The sequence below is a fragment of the Neovison vison genome, chromosome 11 (genome assembly GCF_020171115.1).
Source record: "Neovison vison isolate M4711 chromosome 11, ASM_NN_V1, whole genome shotgun sequence".
NCBI lineage: Eukaryota > Metazoa > Chordata > Mammalia > Carnivora > Mustelidae > Neogale > Neogale vison.
Genome location: NC_058101.1, coordinates 178,942,830 through 178,968,131, shown reverse-complemented (window position 1 = coordinate 178,968,131; position 25,302 = coordinate 178,942,830). Strand labels below are relative to the sequence as shown.

Sequence of the window (25,302 nt, the reverse complement as noted above, 5' to 3'; positions counted from 1 at the left end):
AAGAAGATGTAGTGTATATTTACCTGACCATAAAAAAGGATGAAGTCTTGCCATTTGCAATGAAATGGATGGAACTAGAGGGTATTATGCCAAGTGAAATAAATGAGTCAGAGAAAGCCAAATACCACACGATTTCATGCGTATGTAGAATTTAAAAAACAAAACAAGTGGGCAAAGGAGGAAAAAAGGAAAGGAGGCAAACCAAGAAACAGATTCTTAACTATAAAGAACAAACTGATGGTTATCAGGGGGAGGTAGGTGGGGGGAGGTGATGGGGATTAAGGAATGCCGGTGATGAGCCCTGAGTGATGTATGAAAGTGTTGAGTCACTATATTGCACACCTAAAATCAATGTTACATTGTATGTTAACTAACTAGATTTAAATAAAAATGTTTTTAAAAAAAGTGAAATGGGAAATAGAAGAGGATTTTTAGAGCAAGTTCTGTTATGGCAGAGGTGTGGGAGAGCTTTTGTCTCATGTCAAGCCTAAGGAAAGACGCTTGAGAGGTTCCACTCAGAATTTTCAGTTTGCATCTTTGAGAATGTTGGGGACACAGAAGACTGACCTCTGGCTCATTTGTGATAAGGGGCCATTGAGCTAGCTGCTCTAGGCAGAAATTGTCACACTGAAGATAATCTCCACTGTTTGTTGAGGCAAAGAATGCTAGACTTGTTCCCAGAGCCAGATTTGGGTCACATGTAAGAGTCTTCTCTTATCTGCTCAAGTAGGCATCTGGAGGAGTACAGGTCCCAGCAGAATAAAGGCATGTGAGGTGTACCGAGAAAAAAACTGTGAGCAACCAGTTCGAGAACATGTTTCCACCCAATTCAAGGGAACTGCAAAGGGGACACTTAGTGATTAAGTATTATCTCTACCGCAGTCCTTCTACCCGCTCCCCTTGCATTTCTGATCCCCTTTACCTTGCTTAACTTTATTTTCCTAGCATATAACTGCTACCATATCATGCAAGTTACATATCAGTTGTCTTTATTTATTGCCTACACTGTAAGATCCATAAAGGCAAGATCTTTTGTGTATGCTTTTCACTGATAGATCCCCATCACCAGAATAATATTTGGGTCATGATAGGTACTAAAAAAATGCTCATTACATTTGAATATGAATTGAATTGGTATCTCCCAAGAGTAATGAAACAGCCCATACAAATAAACATTAAACACCTCCCATTCTCAGAGCTCCAGGGTGAGAGCCTACCAATCCAACAGCAGTCAAGTCCAGCATTTCCTCTTCTGACCTCCCTCTTCTGTTTACTCTCTGACACTGACCTATAATTCTAGAACAACCAGAGGTAGGCTAGTCTGTGGGCAACTAGAAGTAAAAACTCAGAGAGGGTTAATAGAGAGGAAACCAAACCCTTTTCCCAGTATAGGTAACCTGCCCAAGGAACACCTGAGGTGGAAGGGAGTAAAGCTTTAATTATAACAAAATTCAATTTTATTATTAGTATTACCAACACTACACTGGACTGAACATAGAAAAACAAATGGCTCAGAAACTAAGAATGACTAGAGGAATGTTAATGCACCTGAAGTTGATCTGAAAAGTTATGGAGGCTTCAGAATGTTTCATCCAAATGCCTTGACGGTTTTGAAGGGGTAAATTTCTGATTACATTCTGCCAGCTCTGCTTCTTTGACAAAGTACATTTTTGTGTTAAATGCACTCATTTTTCTTTTTCTTACTTACAGCACATTCCTTCCTGTCAAAATCCTGACTATCCTTTAATGGACATGTTGGGACTGTTTCTTCTCCAGTATCACAAGCAATTCTCATCCAGAGCCAATATCCCATAGCCCTGATTTTTGCATGTAAAAGCCCTGATTTTACATAATAAAGTGTGTAACACATATTAAGCACTTCATAAATGTTTGATGAGTGAAGGAATGAATAAATGATAGGACTTCTTGAAATCAGAAGGCTTTATGAGCAGTATGAGGGACAAGCTGTTTATTCTTAAATTTGTGGAAGTTAAAATTATGTAAGTAAAATGAGTGGGTGCTTGTCATTTACTGAATACCCAGGAAAGTTCTAATCCATTTTTCTTCAATGAGTGCATGCTAATGGATGAATGTGTGAAAAATGGCTACGTATATATAGGTAAGGTTAAAAGAGAAAATACAGGGTTTTTTTTTGTTTTTTTTATTCATCTCTATATCAAGAAAATTATTTGTACATCGGTCCTTCTTTTCTTTTTCTTTGCAGGTGATCCTTGTATTTGTACTAAGCATTGGGTCTCTTGTAATCTATTTCATCAACTCTTCTGAGTAAGTAAAATCCCCAGTTACCCTTGTCTGCTATGTCAGTAGGTTGCCAGCTAATCTGGAATTTTCTGTCAGGCATGATGCTTACCATGCTTTTAGATATACACACACACAAACTCATAAAAAACAGTAAGTGTTCCCCACCACCAAGAAGCATTACACCCAATTCCACAAAAAAATATGCAAGTTTCCCCTGTATCCTATGACCATGCATTGCTAGAGGCTGGGGTAATGGACACAGGTCTGTTCTAGAATCTCTGAGACTGGAAGCCTCCAGCTGGTCTCCATCCTTGGATCCTTGGTCTCCATTTAGGAGGGTGTTATGCCTTTGGAGTCCCTATGTGTTGAAACAGAAGTTCTGCAGTTATTTCAGGGTTTCTCATAGGCTTCAAACAACTTTGGATGGTTTTGAGAAAGGCAAATGCTACTTCTAACCTGGGATAAAGGTGCATGTTATTGTCTGCTCTTCTCTAATGCCGATCTCTTCTCTATGCCCAAGTTAGAATGGTTTCTTGGACACAACCCAATCTAATATGAACTCCACACTGATCAGCTGGGAATTACATTTGATTTCCAGCTAAAGTAAAATTAGGATTACAGGGCCACTGAAGTAGGGCAATTTTAGAAAGCCTAGGGAAACTAGCAGCATTTGTTTTGTGGTCTCCCTACTGATTTTAGGAAATTTTCCCTAAATTTGGGTTCAGATCAATCCATTTGACTTAGAGTTAGCTCTGTACCAGAAAGGTACAGAAGCCAGAATATCCTTGCTGTATAGATGGTTTTGCTAAACCAAGAAGAGCCACATAATCTTTATACCCCTGAATCCTCATTGATAAAGCAGAAATAGAACCAGTAAGCTCTGTGAAAGGAAGAGCAAGTAATTGTCCTGTTATTTTCAGCTCTGTGTGCAGTCTGTGGTTTTGTTTGTGCAGACCTTTCTTCCCAAGAGAAAAGTAATTTCCTTATGATGTGAATTTAAGTGTCTTGGATTAACCATTCATGGTGAATAAATAGAACATTGACTACACTTTCTCTTCATTTGGGCTTGTATAGTCAGAACTTTTAAAATGTACATGTTTATACATTGCTCTTGTTCCTTTTCCAGCCCTGTTGGAAGCTGTTCTTCATATGAAGACAAAACCATCCCTATTGATTTGACTTTCAATGTGTTCTTTAGTTTCTATTTTGGGTTGAGAGTAAGTATCTATGGAAAGTGGGAATAAACAGATGAACACAACAGGTGCAACCCAAAGAGCTCTGTATGTGCCTTAGTTGTACAATCTGCCTATGTTTTCAGGCTCTAAAACTAGAGGGTCTGTGCCCTAAATTGTCCAATATATAAAGAGGCATGAAAACTCTCTCTTGTACTTGAAACTGTATCTAGGCCAAAAATCCCAATGCAAATGAAAATGATTCCTTTTTAAATATCACCACCCTGTCACACTGTCCTCCTTATTGGCTTCCCACCTATCACTGAGAAAGCTTTGTTAATAACCACAAGCTAGCAAACATGAGTAATAGCCTCTGAAGACGTCATTGGTTTCACTGATGCCACTGATGGCATATGTGCCATATAACTATATAAAATAGTTTCATATCTTTGTTTCAATTTTTGTTATACATTATTAAGTAGTTCTCTCATTCTGCAGGCATTTATTGAGGATCCATCCTAGAACTAGATTTCATTGTATTTATCCATCCCATGTTTATGGGAGACTCTGTGTGTGTGTGTGTGTGTGTGTGTTTATGACCTTCCTTCAAAACTCCGACCACACTGACCATCAAAATCTTTTTACAGTAATCTCCCTCTGGAACTGCTTACTTTCTTAATCTAAACAGGGAAGCTCAGACACAGAGTTGGCCAGTCAAGCTTTTAGATGGTTGTATTTTTACCATTGAAGGCCATCCTAAATCTTCATTGCTCACAACTAGGAGGCTTTATCAATGCAATTATAGAAATCAGAAAGTTCTAGGAGCAGCAAGAAGGTCAAAGTGTTTATTCTGAAGTGTGAGAGTTAAGATCTGGTGAGTAAAATGGATTCATGTTCATTTATTGAACACCCACTAAAGGTACTGTCCTTACGTCTAGATAAATATATAGGTATTTATCTATACTAACATATTCATCTGTATAGCTATCTGTGCGTGCATGTGTGTGTGTTTGTGTGTGTGTGTATGTCTGCCTATAATAGAATGAGATCAAAGCTTCAGTGGGTGAGTGAAATGTAGCTGAATGCAGCCACTCTTAGGTTCATTTTAAAATTCTTGAGGGTAACAGAATTTGGAGTCTTTTGTTTCTATTTCATAGTTTGTGGCGGCTGATGACAAGATCAAGTTCTGGTTGGAGATGAATTCAATCGTGGACATCTTTACTGTTCCACCAACCTTTATTTGTTATTATTTGAAAAGTAACTGGCTAGGTAAGTGTGTTGTGGGAATCAGGATCAATCTCTCAAAAAAAAAAAACAAAACAAAACAAAAAAAAAAACTACATTCACTCATAAGGATCCTTCATTTTTCTTTAAAGCCTAAATGCTATTTAAAATTTTTCTCGTCATGATCAGATAGTTTTGTAACATATTTTCAGCACTTATTTTTGTTAACTCAGTGCCTGATGGTGTACCTGATGCAGAGTAAGTGACAGTATTTGTTTATTGTTTACTGTTTACTGACTGGCTGGTCCACAACCCAAGAGGTAAGGCCCAGACAGTCCATCCTCCTACAGCACCTTTATGACGCTGGAATCCCACAGGGACTAGAAGACATGAAAAGCATCTCTGGATCTTTAAAAACTCTAAATCCTCCTATCTGCATAGGCTGTGACATGTTAGACATTTACCTAATTATTTTGTCTTCAATGTAGACGTAGGGACAGCACATGAGAATTAGATGGCTTTTATCAGATTTTATGGAATTTGTACTCTTATCTATTACCTGTCAAATATTCTTTGCCATCCCATTTCTCAAATTATGTAAAGTAAAACATCACGTGAAAAGTGAGAAACAGATCGTAGAGATTCTATAGTGAAGAGTTTAAGTGGTTTATGAGTCATGGACCGTCTGTTCTAAAGAAGAGTTCAATAGAGTTAGATGTTGAGTTGTGTTGATGATACGTGAGCCCTGCTTCCGCAGGCTTTATATTATTAGCTCAACAGCCCTATGAGGTGGGTACTTATAATTCCCATTTTGCAGATGAGGAACTAGGAAAGTTAAGGGAACTGCTTTAGATTATACCAGCTGTTTAGTGTCAGGGTCAGAATTTGAGGTAGAGGTCATGCTCCTAAACCTGTGGTGTCTTACCTTGTATTTGAGCATCTCTAGGAGAAGAAGAGTATAAATAGTCCCAATTGTGTTATAACGCAGAGTTCTCCCCGAGGCGACCCTCTCCTTTTGGCAGATTTCTCCTTTTGATTGCTTTGTAGGTTTACGGTTCTTAAGAGCTTTGCGACTGCTAGAACTCCCTCAAATCCTGCAAATTCTCCGAGCCATCAGAACCAGGTAAGTGCCAGCCCTGCCTTAAATCCTGTTTACTTGCTGGTTTGGATTAGGAAATTAAAATGTAAACTGAACCTTCAATTTATTTCCCATCAGAATTTCAGTGCAAATCCCATGAAATCCCTTAGCTCCCAAGACACTATCTACTCACTCACTCCCGTTGTATTCCTATCATATGGTGGCTGAGAAGTTTGCCATCACTTGGAAGAGTTTGTTTTTTCTTTGTTTTGCAGAGCTACAATGTGTAAGTCCATTTACACTTTAATTCTGCCTTTCCCCTCAAAAGAGTTTCAAAATAATAGTAATTCACAGGCTTTGGTTCTACCTACTTGCTATCATGACTCACTTCTCTTCTGTCTAGAAATGGAAGATCAATTTCTCTGAGCATGAGGTAACCAGTAGCAGCCGTGAAATTGCTTACAAAAATAGAACCACCTAATTATCTTAAAAAAAAAAAAGAAGTTCAAAGTACCTGGAACAGCAATACTTCTAAAGTTTTAAGCAGTTTGGTTTAATGTTACCTATTGAAAATCTTCATGCCTCTATGTTCTCCCTAGAAGCATCAAATTTTATAGGCCAGGTGGATTTCCCTGCTAAGTGTTCATGCAGTCGGGACTAGGCTGTTCTTGCGTAACAGGTGGCTCTACCTGAAAACCATAGAGATTTCAGCTAAACTCTAGAGTTTTACTTTAAATAGGAGCTTGTCTGATCACTTTCACTCAAAGATCCTGGTGTGAGTTTAGCAATATAAGACATTTCTGTGATTGACTCAAAATTCCATTTTACAAACCCATTCTCTGGATTCCTAGGATACTGTGCTTTATACTGTTACTTTAGACACTGTAGAAATGTATCAAATGCATTTTATGATGATAAACATATATTTTTAAAAGTAATATAATATAAGGGTAGTGGATGTCATAGCAATGTGTAAAGTTTTTGAACAGTGTGGGACTGGCTGTGTTCAGAGCTGGGCATCTCAGACCCCTAATGTGTATATGAATCAAGCAGAGGATGCAGATCTATAATCAGGGGTGGAGTCTGGGGTCTTGCATTTCTAAAAATGCTCCCAGGTAAGTATACCATCGTTTCTGGCACAGAAGAGTAGCCAGATTTTATGCACTACTGGGTATTTACCCTAAAGATACAAATGTGGTGATCCAAACGGACATGTGCACCTGAATGTTTATAGCAGCAGTGTCCACAATAACCAAACTATGGAAAGAACCTAGATTTCCATCAACAGATGAATGGATAAAGAAGATGTGGTATATATACACAATGGAATACTATGCAGCCATCAAAAAACCAAATCCTGCCATTTGCAATGATGTGGATGAAAATAGAGGGTATTATGCCAAGGGAAATAAGTCAATCAGAGAAAGACAAATATCATGTGCTCTCACTGATATGAGGAATTTGAGAGTCAGGGTGGGGGTTTGTGAGGTGAAGGGATGGAAAAAAATGAAACAAAATGGGACCAGGGAGGGAGACAAAGCACAAGAGTCTCTTAATCTCAGGAAACAAACTGAGAGTTGCTGGGAGGTAGGGGGTAGGGATAGGCTGGCTGGGTTATGGACATTGGGGAGGGTATGTGCTATGGTGAGTGCTGTGAAATGGGTTAAGGCTGATGATTCACAAAAATGTATCCCCGGGGCAAATAATACATTATATGTTTAAAAAACAAACAAACAAACAAACAAACAAAAAAAAAACAAAGAGTAACCAGAATTTAGAGGACAGGGTATTGTTTTCCTGGATCCAGTCAGAGCCAAACAGTTTTTTGTCTTTCTTCCTCTAGCAATGCAGTGAAGTTTTCCAAACTGTTATCAATAGTCCTTAGTACCTGGTTCACTGCTGCAGGATTCATTCACTTGGTAAGCATCTCATCAAACTCTCTAATCTTGCTGGTCAGCATGAATATCTTTTCTTTTAAAAATGCAGGCAAACATTCTCAACTCCTGTCTTGTTGTATAAGTTTATCATTTTACTTTCCCTTTGTGGGTCTTCTACACCTCCATATTTTTCACAAATACATGGTGCTTGTACTCAAGGTATCTATGTTCCTTCTTTCAACTTTCAAAACTTGCTCTCAGGAAAGGTTCTAACAAGCTTACCCTTCAAAAGAATAAGCAACAGGTGAATCGTATTGCTATATTTTCATAGAGGTCTCAGCTTTTACAAAAGAATAAAAAGTCAAAGAAATGAAGGTGGGAGATTTTCACACTAATGAAGGTGGAGAGTTGTGGGAGAGGAATTGGTGAGTTGCAAAGGGGAGCTTTGGGGCTTTCTTAGTTCTCCTGAAATCAATCTGCATATGTAGCTGCCTCCTTTGCCTGTAGGAAAGGCTCATTCTTATCTCACATAATCGACATCATAATAAATAGATTTCAACCATAAGGAACAAACTCCTGGACTTTATTGCTTGAGGACAGTTGAGGAACAGTCATTTAAAATGCAAAAATTGAAGTAGGATCGTTTTTCTTTCAGAAAAATGAAACAAAAAATAAATACAGCAAGCATCTTTTCCCCTTGAGTCCTTCTTTCAAAATTAATTAAAATATTAACAATAAAAGAAATTGAAGTTACCATCTTGAGCTGTCAAGCAAAATGTCAAGCACCCAGTGCACTATGATATGAACCTTTCAGAAATCTGAAACCAGCCATATCCTTCCTCAGTCCTCAAGCAGGAGAGAAATTGCACTGAGAGAATATCACAGCCATCCAAGCAGATCCTGGATCTAGAGGATTGCACCTGGATGCATGGGCCCACCATGGGAGCAGCAATCATCAGTGTCTTCAAGACCCATTGGTCATCGCAGGATGGTAGGCAAGAGAATGCTACAGGAGAAACCCTGGTAACAGGAAGTTTTCATCTTCAGTAGCAGTTCCAATGAAGGACTCTTAGGCTGAATGTGACCTATCAACATATTTTATTTGACCTAATTAGTTTGTGTTTTCTGTTATTTTTCTTCTTTTTAATTGTTTTCTCACTTTTATTGGTGAGCTCACATAAAAGTTCAGATTTCTGGATTCTTTGGGGAAAACCAAAATTCTGGCAATCCACCCTACCATGATCACCAACAGTCCTCGTTGAAGACTAGCTGCTCCCTGTTAATAGCATGAGTTCTTGGGTTGGACACTTTCTACCAGGCTCACTTGAATCAAAGTCTCTTGCTCGTCCTTTCTAAACATGTGAACACGTGTCCTTTTTGGGCATTTGTTGGGCATCTAGTCTCCTAGGTGAGGAGACCTCCAGAGAAGGATGCATGCAGAGGAAGATGGAGAAGCAACCAGATGGCTTGTGATGTAAGGGGATTCACTGTAAGTAACCCCAACATTTGTTGAAAACCTAGAAGAGCTAGATCCCAGATTTTCTTGGGGGAGAATATTTGAAATGACATACCATAATGAAAGCTATAATTGTCATAGCTCACCATCTTCACATGTACTTACTGGCCTTCAGCTAAAAGTTGATATCATTAAAAGGTGAGTATTAACCAGAAAGTAATCAGGATGATGCACATGCTTAAAATCTGCCAAAAATAGCAAGGAGGTATGGTGGAGAACAGACAGACGTCAGTATAATGATAGTTCTTTAATGTAACTTTCAGAAGAATAACAGTTACGAGATAATTTGTCCAAGGAAACAAAGGAAAAGTTAAGAAACAAAACACATCCATATTTGAGAAAAAAATGCAAATAAAAGGCTTTGAAAACTAAAAATACAAATTCAAACAAAATACATAAGGTTTGAAATAAAGGATTATTAATCAGTAGCAGGAGTTGGAAAAATGGACTGAATAATATCAGGGGAAAAGGACAAAGTATTATCAGAGCTGAAAATTACATTAGAGGGAACCAAAATGTAATCAATGTGACAGAAACATGCTTAGGAACATGGTAGACAGTTTTACGATGAAAACACTGATGTGGAAAAGAACAAAGGTACTCCAAGCAATGTTGATTGAACAGACTATAAAATTAGTGTTCCTGAGGAAAAGGACACGGCAAATGGCACCAGAAAAATGCTTTAAAATAAAGTCTTGAATCTGTGGGCTAGAGGGTATACTGTATCCCAGAAAAAATGACCCTGAATTCCATAATCCAACCATATTCTGGAGTAGTTTACTGATCTTTAAGGATAAGGGGAGAATCCAAGCAGAAGAAAGTGAAGTCTATATAAGAGGAAGATATGAAAACCAGCCTCAGATTTCTTAACAAAATCAATCAATACCAAAGGTGTTAGAGTTGGGTCTGCAAAGTTGTGTGAAAATATAGCCTATCCTGTTGTTTTGAACACTCAAGAGAAAAATAGCACCCATGAGTCCCTTTTAAAGGTATACCATGAGAGACTATGGACTCTAAGAAACAAACTGAGGAAGGGAGGGGGCTGGGGGGATGGGTAAGTCTGGTGGTGGGTATTACGGAGGGCACAGATTGCATGGAGTACTGGGGGTGGTGCATAAACAAGGAATTTTGGAACACTGAAAAAAATTAAATTAAAATAAAATAAAAATATATTTTGATGGGAAAATCCAGCCACATAGGAGATAAATCAAAACCAGAAACTCAAGAAAGAGGAAAACATGATATAAAGTAGTGTTAGTGATTAGTTAATGAATTAGAAGTAGGCTAAGATATAACTAAGGGAATTATGGCTGTAGACTATACACACTTGTACAATATAAAGATAACATAACTCGTGCACATGGTGAGGAGGTAAGAGGAGATGGGAAAGTATCCTTGTGTCCTCCTCTATAGAATCTCTTTTCCAAAGTTGAACAACATGAAGTTTTAAAACATGGCATTTGTTTTGAAAGATGGAGTTAAAAATAGAAAATAATTCCATATCTTGACATTGGTCCATAATCCTTTACCTTAACTTAGCTTATTTCCCATCTGAGACTGATGGGTCTACGCTCCCGAGGTTAGAAGGAAGAGCAGAGTGGACAAGTAGGCCAGTGGGAGGCTGCCAAATCTGTGAGAGGTGCTGGGAAGGAAAGAAGGGAGGAGGACGAATCACTAAATACTCCCAAAGAGGGAGAGCTAAACCTTAAAGAGTGATTTAACTTGTGAAGGAGATTTCCAGGTTGAAATAAATTTAGTTTTCGTTTATATAAAATGTGTCAGGATAGGATTGAACCCCTGTCCTGAAATGATGCTATAAAAGACACTATGAAGTTTTAACTTGAAATTATCTGTTAATCCTGGGGGTATGTATGTATGTGTATATATATATATATATATATATATATATATATATATATACATATATATATATATGACTTAAATACATATATATAACTTAATCTGTGTGGTTTAAACTGGTTTTCTTATAATATACTAGTCTTAGAAAGCAGTGAAGACTCAGGAAGTTAGTGGAAGCAGATTAGTAGACTTCGCAACAAAATGCACTGCCAGCCATGAGCGTTAAATATAGATGTACGATCCCTTCTTTATTTTGGAGTAGGATATTATAGGAGTCCATATGCTTAACCTACTCATCAAATTTAACAAAAGGTCACTTTTAGGGACACCTGCATGGCTAAGTCAGGTAAGCATCTCATTTCAGCTCAGGTCATGATCTCAGGGTCCTGGGATCAAGCCCCGAATTGGCCTTCCCACTCCCTCTCCCTCTGCCCCTTCTCCATCCCTGTTTGATCTCTCCCTCAAATAAATAAATAAAAATCTTAAAAAAAAAAAACAAAAAAAACTTAAGAAAAATCACCTTTTTTTTTTTTTAAAGATTTTATTAGAGAGAGCACTAGAGAGAGCTCAGGGGGTCAGAGGAAGAGGGAGAAGCAGGCTCTCTGCGAAGCAGGGAGCCCGATGTGGGATCAATCTTAGGACAGACTATAAAATTGAACAGACTATAAAATTAGTGTTCCTGAGGAAAAGGACACGGCAAATGTAGGATCATGACCTGAGCCTAAGTCAGATGCTTCACCAACTAGCCACCCAGATGCCCAGAAAAGGTCACTTTTAAAAAGTTATCAAATACCTGAATAAAAAGTGTTATTTCTGATTTCTGTTTCAGTTCTTAACACTGAAACAAAAAACCTACTTTCACCAAGCATCTCTAACATTTTATCATTTTTGTGCAAAATAGAAATGGAAAACATGGAAAATAGGTAAGCTATTTGGTGAAAGAAGTCTAAAAATGGAAAAAGGAAAGTTGTATACGTTATGTAATTATTGTTTGTTATGTATGGTATATATCATATTTATAACTTTATGTATATACTACAAACATGAAGTATAGTGCCATTGCCTAAGTTACTCATTTTATTTAATATAAGAAAGATATCTAATAAATTTAGTTTTCTTAAAATGTGGAGACTTAGGGAGAAATCAGAGGAAATATTCTTCAGAGTTTTTTTGTCTAATCACTGAAAAGATTTTTTTTTTTTTGGAGGTGGGGAATGACCTGGAAAACTTGTGTATTTGCTTTTCCTTAGACGCTAGCCTTCATGTGCTTAAGCTCATTGAAATGAAGTGCTTATGTAAGGGCTTCTTCCTTTTTATAAGTGCTTCTTTTTTAATGATAATCCTGAGCGGGTGGAAAATGAGAATAAATAGTAATTGTCAATCTGAGAGCTTTGGAGTCTCATGACTCTCAGATTCGATGATTTGACCCAGGGAAGAGAAAGATGTGGGCTGCCAGTCCTCTGGTGGAACATTCCAAATGTGGGCTCAAGCTACATGTCACCTCAGGGTTCAGCATTTATCACAATGAAGTAAAACAAGACTGCACAATCACAGCCCACACTTTGCAAACCCTTCAGTGCAACCTGGGAATCACCTAACACTTCGTTTGGATTGAATTGACTGTTTTGCCTATTCTTTATAAACTTTCCCTTGGATTCCATTCAGAGACCTTTCCTGAATCTCCTTTCTTTGCACAGGTAGAAAATTCTGGTGATCCCTGGCTCAAAGGTAGAAATTCACAGAATATATCATATTTTGAGTCTGTTTACCTGGTCATGGCAACAACGTCAACTGTTGGCTTTGGAGATGTGGTAGCCAAGACATCCCTAGGACGGACCTTCATCATGTTCTTCACTCTGGGGAGTTTGGTGAACAATATTTTTAATATCTCTACTAACCAAAAACATGTAGTTAATGGTGAGAAATAAAACAATAAAGGTTTGAGAATGAATGTTGCATTTTATTTAGAGCAGGTGTCAGATGAAATGGAAAGATATTTAGAGCCCACATTTTCCAAACTGCACCCCCTGGAGTGCATGACATAATTGCTTGATGGACAAAGATGAGGATGGCAGACGAAGGAGAGCAGACTTTCCCTATTACCCTCTACACTGAATTGAGCAATGTTGTATTCCTTAATCTTTGGCCATCAAACTAAAGTCTTTCTTCCAAAGAGGAAGAAGGGCATTTGAGATTTGATTTGAAGAAAATTCTGTTCTTTCCAGACCAAATGAGTAAGCTCTCTCTGAACTAGCATTCTACTTCAGATATGTAAATATCTGTACCTGGGTCAGGAGTGCGTCTTAGACAAGGAAACCTCCTTTTCTTTTAGTGACTTTTAATTTCAATCCCTTAAAAACCATTAACAGAATTCTCTACTCTATCTTGCTGATATTCCTCTGTCCATATTGCTACATCCCTCATTTCATTCATTTTTCCTGAGTCCCTTTCTGTCCCACATGCTTTATTTTTTTCTAAGGCCTCAAGAAGACCAACTCAAAGAGTCAGAAAGGCAGGTAGATGTGACTAGGCAGGCAGGAAATTGGCCTTATTTGCTTTCATCATTTCGAATGCTGCAAAGCACTTTATTCTATTTAAACAAATCCAAAGGTTCAAGTAAGGAAGAAAAATCACCTTAATCTGCCTTTTAAAAACAGTTCATAGTCATACCCCTCCTAAATAAGAGATAGTTTAGGTACCTTCTTTCTCCTTTATAATCTCAGAAGTTTGGACTACCCTTAGAAATAAAGACATCTAAGATTTTATTTGCTGGTCATTGTAGGTCCTATTTGCGAATTATGTCCCTGAAATGGTGGAACTTTTTGCTAACAAGAGGAAATACACCAGTGCCTATGAAGTAGTCAAAGGGAAGAAGTAAGTATAGCTTTCAAGTATAATTTCTACAGTTTGAGAAATCCTACTAGTCACATATCCCTTTCTAAACACCTATTGCCTGGCCTAGGTGAATTCTTGGCAAGGTCCTTCATTTAGCCAAGAGGTTTGTGCTAAAATAAATACCAGAAGAAGATATTTGCTATTTGATAATCACTGCTGTATAGATGCTTAGCTCATAGTAAATCAACTAAAATGACAGATAATGTTGTCATTTCCTGTCAAGTATTGATTATAGCAACATTTCTACTTTCCCTTATCACTAACTCCTCTCTTACATCTATTACTAATTGTCCTATTCATTTTGATCATATGGCAAACTTATGGCTAACCTCACATAATGGTTCAAATTAAGTTCACATTTAAAATAATGGCTTCAATTATATTGTCTTGGCCCGTATTCCCCTCTGCTATATGGGGGCTCATTCCCAGGCAGAGCTTTGCTAGGGGGAAGAACAATTTCCACAGTTTCTACAACACTTCGTAGATCAACTGTTTTGTCCATGTCACAGCCACCTGTTCCAGAAGGGAAACAGAACTGGAGTTGTTTTTGTAACCTATTTCTCTGTGATGTGTTACTTCAGTTTCCATTATGGTTTTCACATCTAAGAAAGAGAGAATGGATTGGAGATCTTTAATTTGAGGAGTTCTTTTTTTATTTAGTCTCCATCTGCTGTAGAGGAAACAGGTACAGTGAAGAGAAACTCTCTTGGAGTGGTCTCAGCACAATTGGACAAAAACCAAGATTGACCTAGGAGTCTGAAGGGGAAAGTAAAAACTAGTAATGATGATGATGAAATGAGTGAAAAACAAATATTGAAAACAGTGAAATGAACTAGATAAGCCAAAGTCTAATCCAATTTATTGCAGGAAAGGGATGCGGAACACATGCCAAAGTAGCTCAAAATGTCTGGAAAATTTAAGGTTAAGTTAGGCCAAATGTACACTTTTGGTTTCCTTAAACGAGTAATGCATTCTTTAAATGCATGAAACCCAAGGAAAAGGACAGCTATTTCTCCTTGTAAAAGTTACATGCGTAGATTTTTGCACCTGTCCTAGATGTCTCTCCATTGGACTCAGTTTTCTGTAGGGACTAGCTATTTTTGATGTGAAAGAGAAACCACAATGACCTAGAATGAACTGCCACCTCAACCATACTGTCTGATTGTGAGAAACTCAGTGAACCATGCTGAGCCTCTGTTGTTCCTTTGAAAAAAGACTGTATCAGCTAATCAGGAATCAAGTGGAAAGAAAAATCAAGTGAAATAACACATGCACCAGTCCATTATAAGTTATAATAACTATGAAAAACATAGCAATTATGATCGTTATTATTGTGTTCCTGAAAAGCTATGTAGAATTCAGATGATTGGATTCATACCCAATGTGGGATGAGTTGGGAATACAGCAGTCTAGGTTTCTTCTCCTTATTGGAGATGCAATCTTCAGTGTTTCTGTTTTTAAAATCTGGGTAATTCAAATACCAGACTGATTTAAAACTGGATTTAAGCAATTGCCCATCTCTAAATCTTGACAGGAAGATACTTCTGTTCCTCAGATGATCCGTCTCACATAGTCTTGCTCCCTAGGTTCATCGTGGTCTGTGGAAACATTACAGTTGACAGTGTGACTGCCTTCCTGAGGAATTTTCTCCGCCATAAGGCAGGAGAAATCAACACCGAGATTGTTTTTCTGGGAGAGTAAGTGTATCCGTATTTCCTTGAAATATGTGTGCATTTTTTTAATGGGAAAAAAAAATGACCCTTACAATATTCGACGAATAATTAAGAAAGAATAATAAGGAAAAAGAAAAGAAAAGGCAATCTTAAAAATCAGAGTTAATCTCAGAGAATATTTTAAAATATATCTTGCCTGGCATTTTCCTGTGTATGTCCTAACATTGTTTGAAAGCTTTCCTGTCATTTAGGAAAGTATTCCATATTTATTATTATTACATATGACCATCATTTTTTGTACACAAGTCTGCTGCATTTTACAACTATTATTCTGCTAGTTCTCAGAATTGGAAGTGTCAGTTCAAACTGATGCAGAGAGGACTGTTTTTGGTGATGTTTTTATTCTATGAAGCTTACATTTCCACAAGTAGAGTGCAGGTCAACTATTTTGTGAAACACTGGAAAATGCACACTTAATACAAAAAGATTTTTAAGTAGGCAAAATGGTTTTCTCGTTTTATTTTACAATTAGATTCATAGTGAGATTAAACAATTTTTATGTTTCGATGGTTTCCTTTTTGCTTTCCCTTCCTACAATTTTGTTTCCCAGTGAGACTGAACAGGTTTTGTATGTTTTGACCATTTTCTTTTCCTTTTTGATGGATGAAGGAACTTGTCTTTTCATTTCTATTTCCTTCTCTACGAGGAAGATTTTCTGTTGCTTCGCTGACTTCTAAGCAGTCTTAATGTATTTTGATATTAGCCTTTTTGTGTCATATGTTGTAAATATTTTTCTCTTTGCTTGTGTGTGTGTGTGTGTGTGTGTGTGTGTGCACATGTGCTCTTATTTTAATACAGAGCATTGGATTTACATGCACTATAATCCATCGATTCTTTCATTTTGGGATCTGGCTTTTCTGGCATTTTTTGGTCTTTCTGTTCTAGAATTAAGCAAATATTCTTCTGGCATTTTTATGTTTTCATACTGAGATATTTTAAATTTAAGCTCTCTGGAATTGATTTTGTACAAAGTGTACTGAACTAGCTTCTCCATTTTGTCCAAAAGGCTCATCAGTCATCCACACTTTGCTAAATAAGTTAGACATATTCAAAATAACATTTTGCTCTTACACAGCATTGTATACGGGATCACTTCAGCTTCACACATTTTATAGTTAACACTTTGTACTTTTTAGATTAAGGCATGCCGAGTCCACTGTCCACTATCTCTTTGGGCTCTCATATATGAGATAACCAGTAAGCACTGTAAGCTCCAATGGACAGCCAACAGTTTTGTTTCACTATCATTGCCTTCCTGTCTTCTCAGTAATTGGCATATTACTTGAATCCTTATATTAAAAAATAATAAAAAAGTGCTAAAATCGTGATAAGGGGCTAATAATTATAATCCAGTTGAGACAAAAAAATATTATTAGATGTATTTGCTGCTGCATTTTCATGGACTAATGTAGGTTATTACAGGTACTTGTCAAGAGAATGAATGAAATTTTTTAAAATGATATAAAATTCATCTAGAATTTTACCAATTACCTATAATTTCTGATGACTCTATTGTCATCCGAATTTATACCCCCTGCCAGACATTCTCTGTGGCTCTGTATTCACAAAGTAATTGCTTACTGGATATTTCCATCCCAGTTTTTCAAAGGCCCCTCAGATTAAACACTTTCAAAAGTAAACTCAGGATCTTGTGTTCCTCTCGTGTGTGTATGTGTGTGTGTGTGTGTGTGTGTAGGAAGGAAATATGTACCATACATATATATAAAGGAAGGAAAGAAAACAGCATTTTTCTTTCTCAGTAAATGGGATGTTATCGGTGCAGTTCCTTAAAACAGAAAATGAAACATTGTGTTTGCCACTCCTTTCCCTCAAACCCTGTGTACACTTTCATCAAAATCATCAATTTTGTCTCCTTAATAAATTTTAATTCTGTTTCTGCCTCTTCATCTCCACTGTCACAGCCCTATTCAAAATTAATAATTTGTCTCTCCTTAGTTTCTAGGAAGGCCACTTTATTTGTGCTTTTTTCTCAGAAACTCTTCTTCTACTGTGTATGATCAGTTTATTCTTATGCTTTAGCACTCTGAGAGTCTCCCCACCCCCGATTCAAGCCATCTGAATTAGTGTCTTCTAATCCTCCTTTCTCACCGCTCCATTGCATTTCCTTTAAAACAATGATCATGATCTGCTATTTTGGTAGATTTTTTTCTATCACAACTATTAACATTTCCTTTCCCTACTGTATATTCATAGTGCTCCTCCAGATAAGAGGCACAGTCTCTTCCACTTCGCTTTGAGTCTGGGCTGCCCTATGACTTGATTTGATCAATTGAATGCCACATGCGACAGAGGTGACACTTTGCTGGTTTCAGGCCTAAACTTGAATAGGATTGGTAGTTTCACATTTCACTGTCTTGGAAACCTATATCATCATGTAAAGAGTCAGCGTAGCTTGCTTTGGTGGGGAGAAGGCCCAGCCAACCCTCAGCTGCTCTAGTCACATGAGACAACAGTCGTGCAGGTAAAATTATTTTGGACATTCCAGCTCTCAGTCAAGCTCTGTGATGAATGTACCCTAGTGAATGGCCACAGTCAACACAGTATGGAACAGAAGATTTGCCTTGCTGAGACAAGCCAACCCGCAAAATCTTGAGAAATAATATACTATTGTTGTTTTAGATCAATAAGTTCTAGAATGGAGAGATAATTGATATAAAAGGTGGTCCTGGAAGTGGGCTGCTATCACAACAAAAGCCAAAATGTGGCTTTCTCCTTGGAATGGGTGGTAGGCAGAGGCTAGATGGGTTGCCTGGAGACTGTTATTAGAGGCTAGAAAAACAGTGAGAAAAACTGCCATCGGGTACAGAAAGAACACCACAATTTTGGTAACAATGTCACCCCAAATAGCATGATAGATAGGAAATACACTAAGTAAGACTGTGAAGATGGCTGAGAAAATTTCCTGAAAGAATGTTAGGTGCCATTTGCTCTAAGTATAATCATGTATGATGAGATATGGTAAGAAAATGGAGGTAAAAAGTAACTCTTTAGTCTTCAAGCAGAACTTAAACAAAATATAGAAGGCTCAGGATAGTCTCTCCAGCTGGCCCAAAGTTGCCAGTGGTAAATGACCTCGGGGTAAAGGAGTCAAATCCAGACTGCTATAAAATATGACCTCAAGTCAAAGGGTAGGATCTAATCAAGGATGCAGCTCAGCTATAAGATCCTTTGTTAAGACCTCAGAAAAATGTAAGGTGATGACTTGTAGGTGGTCCTCTTAGGCAGGCAAAGGGCTTCTAAGAAGCTGAAGGACATTCTTCCCAGAACTCTGACTTTTCTCAAAGTAGAGATCTGTCTCCAAAGGAATCTTAAGGATATGAGTTTGGGGGCATGAACCTGAATAACATTTATAGAAAGTCATCAGTGCTTTAAAGAAAATTTTAACTGTCAGCTTGGAGTAAAAGGGACAGAGAGACTTCACAATGGAAGCAAATGCCTCTTGGCTTCCAGCCCAGCATAGGTAGGAAGTAGGCTGAGAAAGCTACTCAGGAACAAACATGGGCCATTTATTTGGAAAACAGAAGATGACTCATAGGGTCAGAGGGCAGAGATAAGAACTAAGAAAAACAATGGATTGGCTCATTTGAGAAGAATGGGGCCCTAATCAAAAACATGCTCTGCCCTCTGAGTCAGGGGGCATGATAATATGTGCTCAGATAGATTTCACAGTTTCAGAGGACCAGTGATTTCTGTGTGCTGTCCATTACCATCCCAGTGTCTTCTGGTTGGGAATGTCTGCTGCAGATTTCCTGCCTTGTCAGGATGTTCTGGGTGTTGAGGTGGAGATGACTTGTCTATCTAGGTCATGGGTCATCAGATAAGGAAGAGACGTACCAGAGGAGCCCCATCCACATCTAGACTTGATGTAGATGACAAGATCCAGGACTTGAAACTGAGGCTTTAAAGAGACGAAACTTTGGGTAGAGAAAGTGAGAATATTTTGTATAGGGGAGGGATGCGAATCCTTGTGGTAGATTGTATTTATAAGGTGGCTACCAGGATTCCTCACTGACACATAGTCTACTCCTCCAACAAAAGTAGTCTGTTCTCCCTTCTGTTGAAATTAGACAAACTTTTGTTTCATTTTAACCAATAAAATATACATGAGTGATTGGGCCAGTTATGGGCTCAGCCCTTAAGAGGCCTGACAGCTTCTGCTTCCAGTCTCTGGGAGCCCTGAAGCACTATAGAAGAAGTTCACCTACTCTGGTGGAGAGGAGGTCCTTCCAGGTGCCAGCTCCTACAGCTAGCCCAGTTGAGGTATAGATATATAGGTGAGGTTATCTTCGATGTTCTAACCCACTAACACTCTCAGCTAAATGCAGGCATAGGAGTGACTCCAGCAAAACTACATGGAACAGAAAAATCATCCAGCTGAGCCAAATCAAACCAAAGAATTTCAAGAAATAACAATTTGTTATTTCTAGCCACGAAGATCTTAAAAAATTATGTAACTGATAGAGAAACTGTTACTTTTCTTTCTTTGGTTTCCTGTTGTTTAAAAAACAAAAATTCCAAGATGTTATGATAAAAATTGTCACAAACTAAAATACTAATTTATATTCCTGTGTATCAGGATACTTAGTGGCATATAACAAAAACTACTTATGGTTAAATTAAGCAGAAAGAAATGTATAAATAGATATTAGCTCTCATAACTTCCAGAAGAGCCAGATAACTAGGCTTAGAGAATATATAGCATAAAAGAATAATATTGTGATATTTATTTTATGTATATTTATATTTCTAAGTAGTTGATATTTTCTAATATTATTAGAAATACTATCTTGTTAGTTAATTTTTCTAGTTGTTTGCTTTTGGTATAAAATACAGTATTGACTTTTGTATATTAACCTTCTGTCTATCCATATTGCTAAATTTCTCCATTACTTAAATGTTTTTCTTTATAGTGTTAAGAGTTTCTATGTAAATAATAGTTTCAAATAAAGACAGTTATTTCCTCCTTTCTAATCCTGTGTACTATTTATTTTATTTTATTACTGTACTTGATAAGACATCAAATATAACAGCAAAAAAGTGGCAATTATCTCTTTTCTTTCTCATTTCAAAGAAAACTATTCTAACATTTTGTCATTAAGGACATCCTTTTTATTTTAAAAATATTCCTGCATCTGGGTGCCTGGGTGGCTCAGTGGATTAAGCTTCTGCTTTCACCTCTGGTCATGATCTCAGGGTCCTGGGATTGAGCCCTGTATCAGGTTCTCTGTTCAGCAGGGAGCCTGCTTCCTCCTCTCTCTCTGCCTGCCTCTCTGCCTACTTGTGATCTCTCTGTCAAATAAATAAATAAAATCTTTAAAGATTAAAAAAAAAATTCCTACGTCTGAGATGACTCTGTATTTTTACTTTTGTTAATGTGGTAAATTACATTAGTGGTTATGGTTAGTTTGGCTTTGTAGTGTTAGCTAGAGACTATTCCCTCTTTTTAATGTCTTTGAAAGACATTGTATAAAAAAATTGGATAATTTGTTGCTTGAAAGTGTAGTAGAAGATAACATAAGACCATTTAGAATGGTGGATTTAAATTTTTGTTTGGTGTCTGTGTGTGTTTTGTTTTTATTTTGTTTTGAGAGATTTAAAATTATGGCTTTAATTTCTTTAATAGTCATAAGACTATATGGGCTTTATGTTTCCTCTAGAGTGAGTTCTGATAAGACATATTTTTAGTAATATATTTTGTTGAATCTCAAAAGCTGTTACACTTGGTTATCTGTTATATTCTTTCATTCTTATTTTTATCTCTACTTTCCCTATAGGTATTTTATCTTCTTCTTTTGATGTAACAAATTCAATTTCCTGTATTTTTGTCTTTTTTCATTCCCCATTGATTTTACTACACTTTGCCTATTGTATAAGTTTCTTATTGTTTGTTTGTTTCAAAGACCCAGCTTTTGGTTTTATTGATCTTCTTTATTTCATAATTTATTTTCTATTTCATTCTTTGCACTCCTATTTTTATTGTCTCTTTCCTTCTTATTTCTGTGGGTTTATTCCAAAATTAATGTCCAAAACTATAAACGACTTCTAAAGCATTGCATTTGTTATATCCCAGGGCTCAACTGTTTAGTGTTTGCAACATGATTTATTTGTAAGAATTTTATAACTTCCATTATAATTGCTTCTTAACCCATGTCACTTTTAGCAGTCTATTTTTTTTTTAAGAAATGGAGATTTTTTTGTTATTAACTTCTAACTTAAAGTGTATTGTGATCAGAGATTGTAATATGTATGACAACTATTTTTTGTGGTATGCTGAGGCTTTCCCTATTGGTCAAGTAATTTATCAGTTTGATAAATATTTGTATGCTCTCAACAAAAATTAGGAGAATATTCACAATACTAAGGTATAGAAACAAGCTAACTTAAGTGTCAATTGATGGATGAATATATAAAAAAATAAACACAGACAGCACATACATGTATGTATATACATACACACATATACATATGAATACATGTGTATATACATATATATGCAGTGGAATATTATTTAGCCTTAAAAAAGGAACTCCTGTTATTTATGACAACATGGATGAACCTGGAGGGCATTGTGATAAGTGAAATAAGCCAGACAAAGAAACATAAATACTGTGTGCTATCACTTATATCTAGGATTTCAAAAAAAAAAAGTCAAACTCATAAAAGCAGAAGGTAGAAAGGTGGTTGCCTAAAGCTAGGATGTGGGGGGAGGACATAGACAATTGTTAGTAAAAGGGTTCAAACTTCTAGTTTTAAGATGAATAACATCTGAGGGTCTCCTGAAAAAAAATATAATCATGTGAAGTGATCGATGTATAAATTAAGTTAATAGGAAGAAGCCTTTCATAATATATACACATATAAAATTATCACATGATACCTTTTATATAACTCTCAATTTTAATTTTTACCTAAATAAAAGGGGAAAAAAAGGACTTAGAAACATCAAATTTGACAATTTTTTTTTCTGTTCAGTCAATCAGTTGAGAGCAATGTGTTGAAATCTCTCATTACTGTCATAATTCATCAATTTATCTCTCTAGTTTTGTCAATTTTTTCTTTATATATTTAGAAGGTATTTCATTAAATTCATCGTTGTTTTAAAATACCATGTCTTTTCAAATAATTGAGATGTTTTTATTTTATCATCCTTATTAGTAATTCCTTTTTTTAAATTTTTGGACATCAACCTGATTTGCATTTTATCATATCTTGCATTTTATCGTATCTTGGTGATTGATGGGTCTGAGCTTCAGTCCCATGCCTAGAATAAGGCTGGTATGGATAAGGAAGGGAGGATCCTAGAGGAGATTAAGAGTTCTATTAAAGGCACTAAATAAATATAACAATTTCTACACCAAATTCAGGCATCTTTTTACATCTTTGGTACTACATTCTTTGCCCAGGGTCCCTCCTTCCTTGGAATTAGAAACTATATTTAAGTGCAACATGGCCTATACAACTTTTGTTTCTGGATCTGCACTAAAGTGGGATGATCTGAGGCGGGTTGCGGTAAGAACTAGTTCTTTTTCTTTTTCTAGTTTCCCTAAGCTGCAACAATTAAGATGATAAGATGTATTGCTCTTTCAAAAATATTACTCTAGATGCTTTAATTGGAGGAAACTAAGACTTCCTCAATTTTAAAAACTGATCATAAAGGAAATGTAATAATTGATCTCTAAATCCTCCTTGATGGATACCAAGCAGAACTCATTGTTTACCTATACTTATATTTATTTATTTTACTAAATTCTCTATTTATCTAATGCAATTTTATTTTATCAGTCTAAGAAATCTGAAAAAGTTATGGATAGCAAAAGTGTTTTTAATTTTACCATGCAAGTAAGATTGTTACCAGATGACAGATTTCCCAGCTTCTTCTAAACACACTGATATGCCTTCTCATAGGAGAAACATGAAGGAAAATAGCAGAAATCCCATTAAGGCTGGGAAGAAAAATAATGAGCTAAGTCAGGACATCTAGACAGCTTTCAATTAAGATCAAAGGCAGCTTCCCCCATGTTTTAGGTTTCACAGAATCATACCAAGGGCTCCAGTTTTTAGAATCAGAGATCGATAGAGTTAACATAAAGAACTGAAATAGAAAATGACAGTCTCAGAATAAGCTTTCTCTTTCTCAAAAGTTGATATTACAAGAGCCACTTCAATAATCTAAACCCTTAAGATTCAGAGTCCACAAGTATGGAATGCTTACTTTGGGCCAAGCATTCTTCCAGTTTCCCCATTCTTTGCTCTTCTGAAAGTCACATAAATATACAGGGAGTTGCTTAAAAACTTGGTTTTGGGCTATGGGAGAACTATAAGTATGCACTTTCTCTTGCATCTTTGTTAGACCTTAAGCACAGATCTGTCTGCTGCAGCACTTCCAGCGCTTCCAGCTTCTCTAAGACTCTGATTCTGATGTAAAGATGTCCTTACCACAACTCCTTCTCAAGAGTGCTCTCTTTCTTATGGGAAACTTTATGATAAAACCATAGGAAAACCCACAGGGGGAGCAGTGGAGCATTTCCCATGTAATTAACAAGATTCGTTTAATCTTGACGAATAGGTGGAATCTGCAGAAGCGTGCCTGATTATAGCCAACCCTCTGTGCAGTGATTTGCAAGCTGAAGACACTTCAAACATTATGAGGTAAGAAGCTGGCACTTTGCTTTATATGCTTCAGTGCTGATTTTATTTCTACCTCTTTTTAAAATAAAGCCTAGTGCAGTGGACTAAAGAGGAGATGATATCATCTGTCACAGCACTAGGTTCATTGTATTCCAGGTTTCTTCTGCCATTTTATTTTTTTTGACTGTGAAGTTGAAGGAATAAGGAAGTAAAAAATAGAGTATTCTGAGTATCTCTATGCTTCTTCGCATATTTCCTAAAGTTTCATACGGATACTAACTCTTTAAATTAAAAAAGCAAGCATACAAATAACTGATAACTGTTCAAATAACACCATTATAAATAAAATCTTTAACCCACCAAAAATAAAGATGTCATTTGTGATTGGTGAGCCCTGTTAGTAGACTTTACTTACCGGGGTTTTATGCCAGTAGTTCTCCGGAAATATTATGTATCATTTGGTATAATGTGCTTGTGATTATTGGCAAGTTTATCTTCAAGATGACTAGAATTGGTGTTGACCACCTTCAACTATGAACTATCTATGAGCAGGAACTTGACTTATATTAATAGCTTCATTGTGAAGGTAATAGCATTATGTCTAACCCAGAAGATCTCCTGGTTCCCAGAGCATAATAAACATACATAGCTGAAGGTGATTCTACAAAAGCAAGAAACAGTTGAGAACATATGCTGTGCATTATACAGTACAGATGAGATAGACCTTAGTTTCTTATTATGCATAATGAGAAAGTTGAATAAGATATTCTATGAGCTACTTCATGTTATAGACAAAAATGCAATCTCTGTTTTTCCTATAATTAATGTGTTTGAGTTTGAAGGCTAAAATACATGAAACTATTTCCTCCTCAAGAATAGAAGACCAGTCTCCTAGTACCAAGACCTGACCTTTTCATAGATTTCATTTACTAAATCACTAAAACGATAGCACCGTTTACCATGTATGCTTTTAAACAGAACATTTTTAGACCTACGTAACAGTGAATCTTATGTTTTATTATGCTTACCCACACAT

At 36.6% G+C, this 25,302-nt stretch overlaps 1 protein-coding gene across 1 annotated transcript in view; it reads left to right on the top strand.

Annotated features, from left to right (window-relative positions):
- Positions 1 to 25,302, top strand: part of KCNU1 (potassium calcium-activated channel subfamily U member 1) — a 148,587-nt gene that overhangs the window by 14,088 nt on the left and 109,197 nt on the right. The window contains exons 3-12 of the mRNA XM_044226005.1: positions 2,225 to 2,286; positions 3,389 to 3,479; positions 4,592 to 4,703; positions 5,706 to 5,781; positions 7,580 to 7,655; positions 12,687 to 12,857; positions 13,772 to 13,863; positions 15,471 to 15,581; positions 23,042 to 23,147; positions 24,205 to 24,287. Coding sequence (XP_044081940.1) covers positions 2,225 to 2,286; positions 3,389 to 3,479; positions 4,592 to 4,703; positions 5,706 to 5,781; positions 7,580 to 7,655; positions 12,687 to 12,857; positions 13,772 to 13,863; positions 15,471 to 15,581; positions 23,042 to 23,147; positions 24,205 to 24,287 — 980 coding nt within the window. The remainder of the gene's footprint in view (positions 1 to 2,224; positions 2,287 to 3,388; positions 3,480 to 4,591; positions 4,704 to 5,705; positions 5,782 to 7,579; positions 7,656 to 12,686; positions 12,858 to 13,771; positions 13,864 to 15,470; positions 15,582 to 23,041; positions 23,148 to 24,204; positions 24,288 to 25,302) is intronic.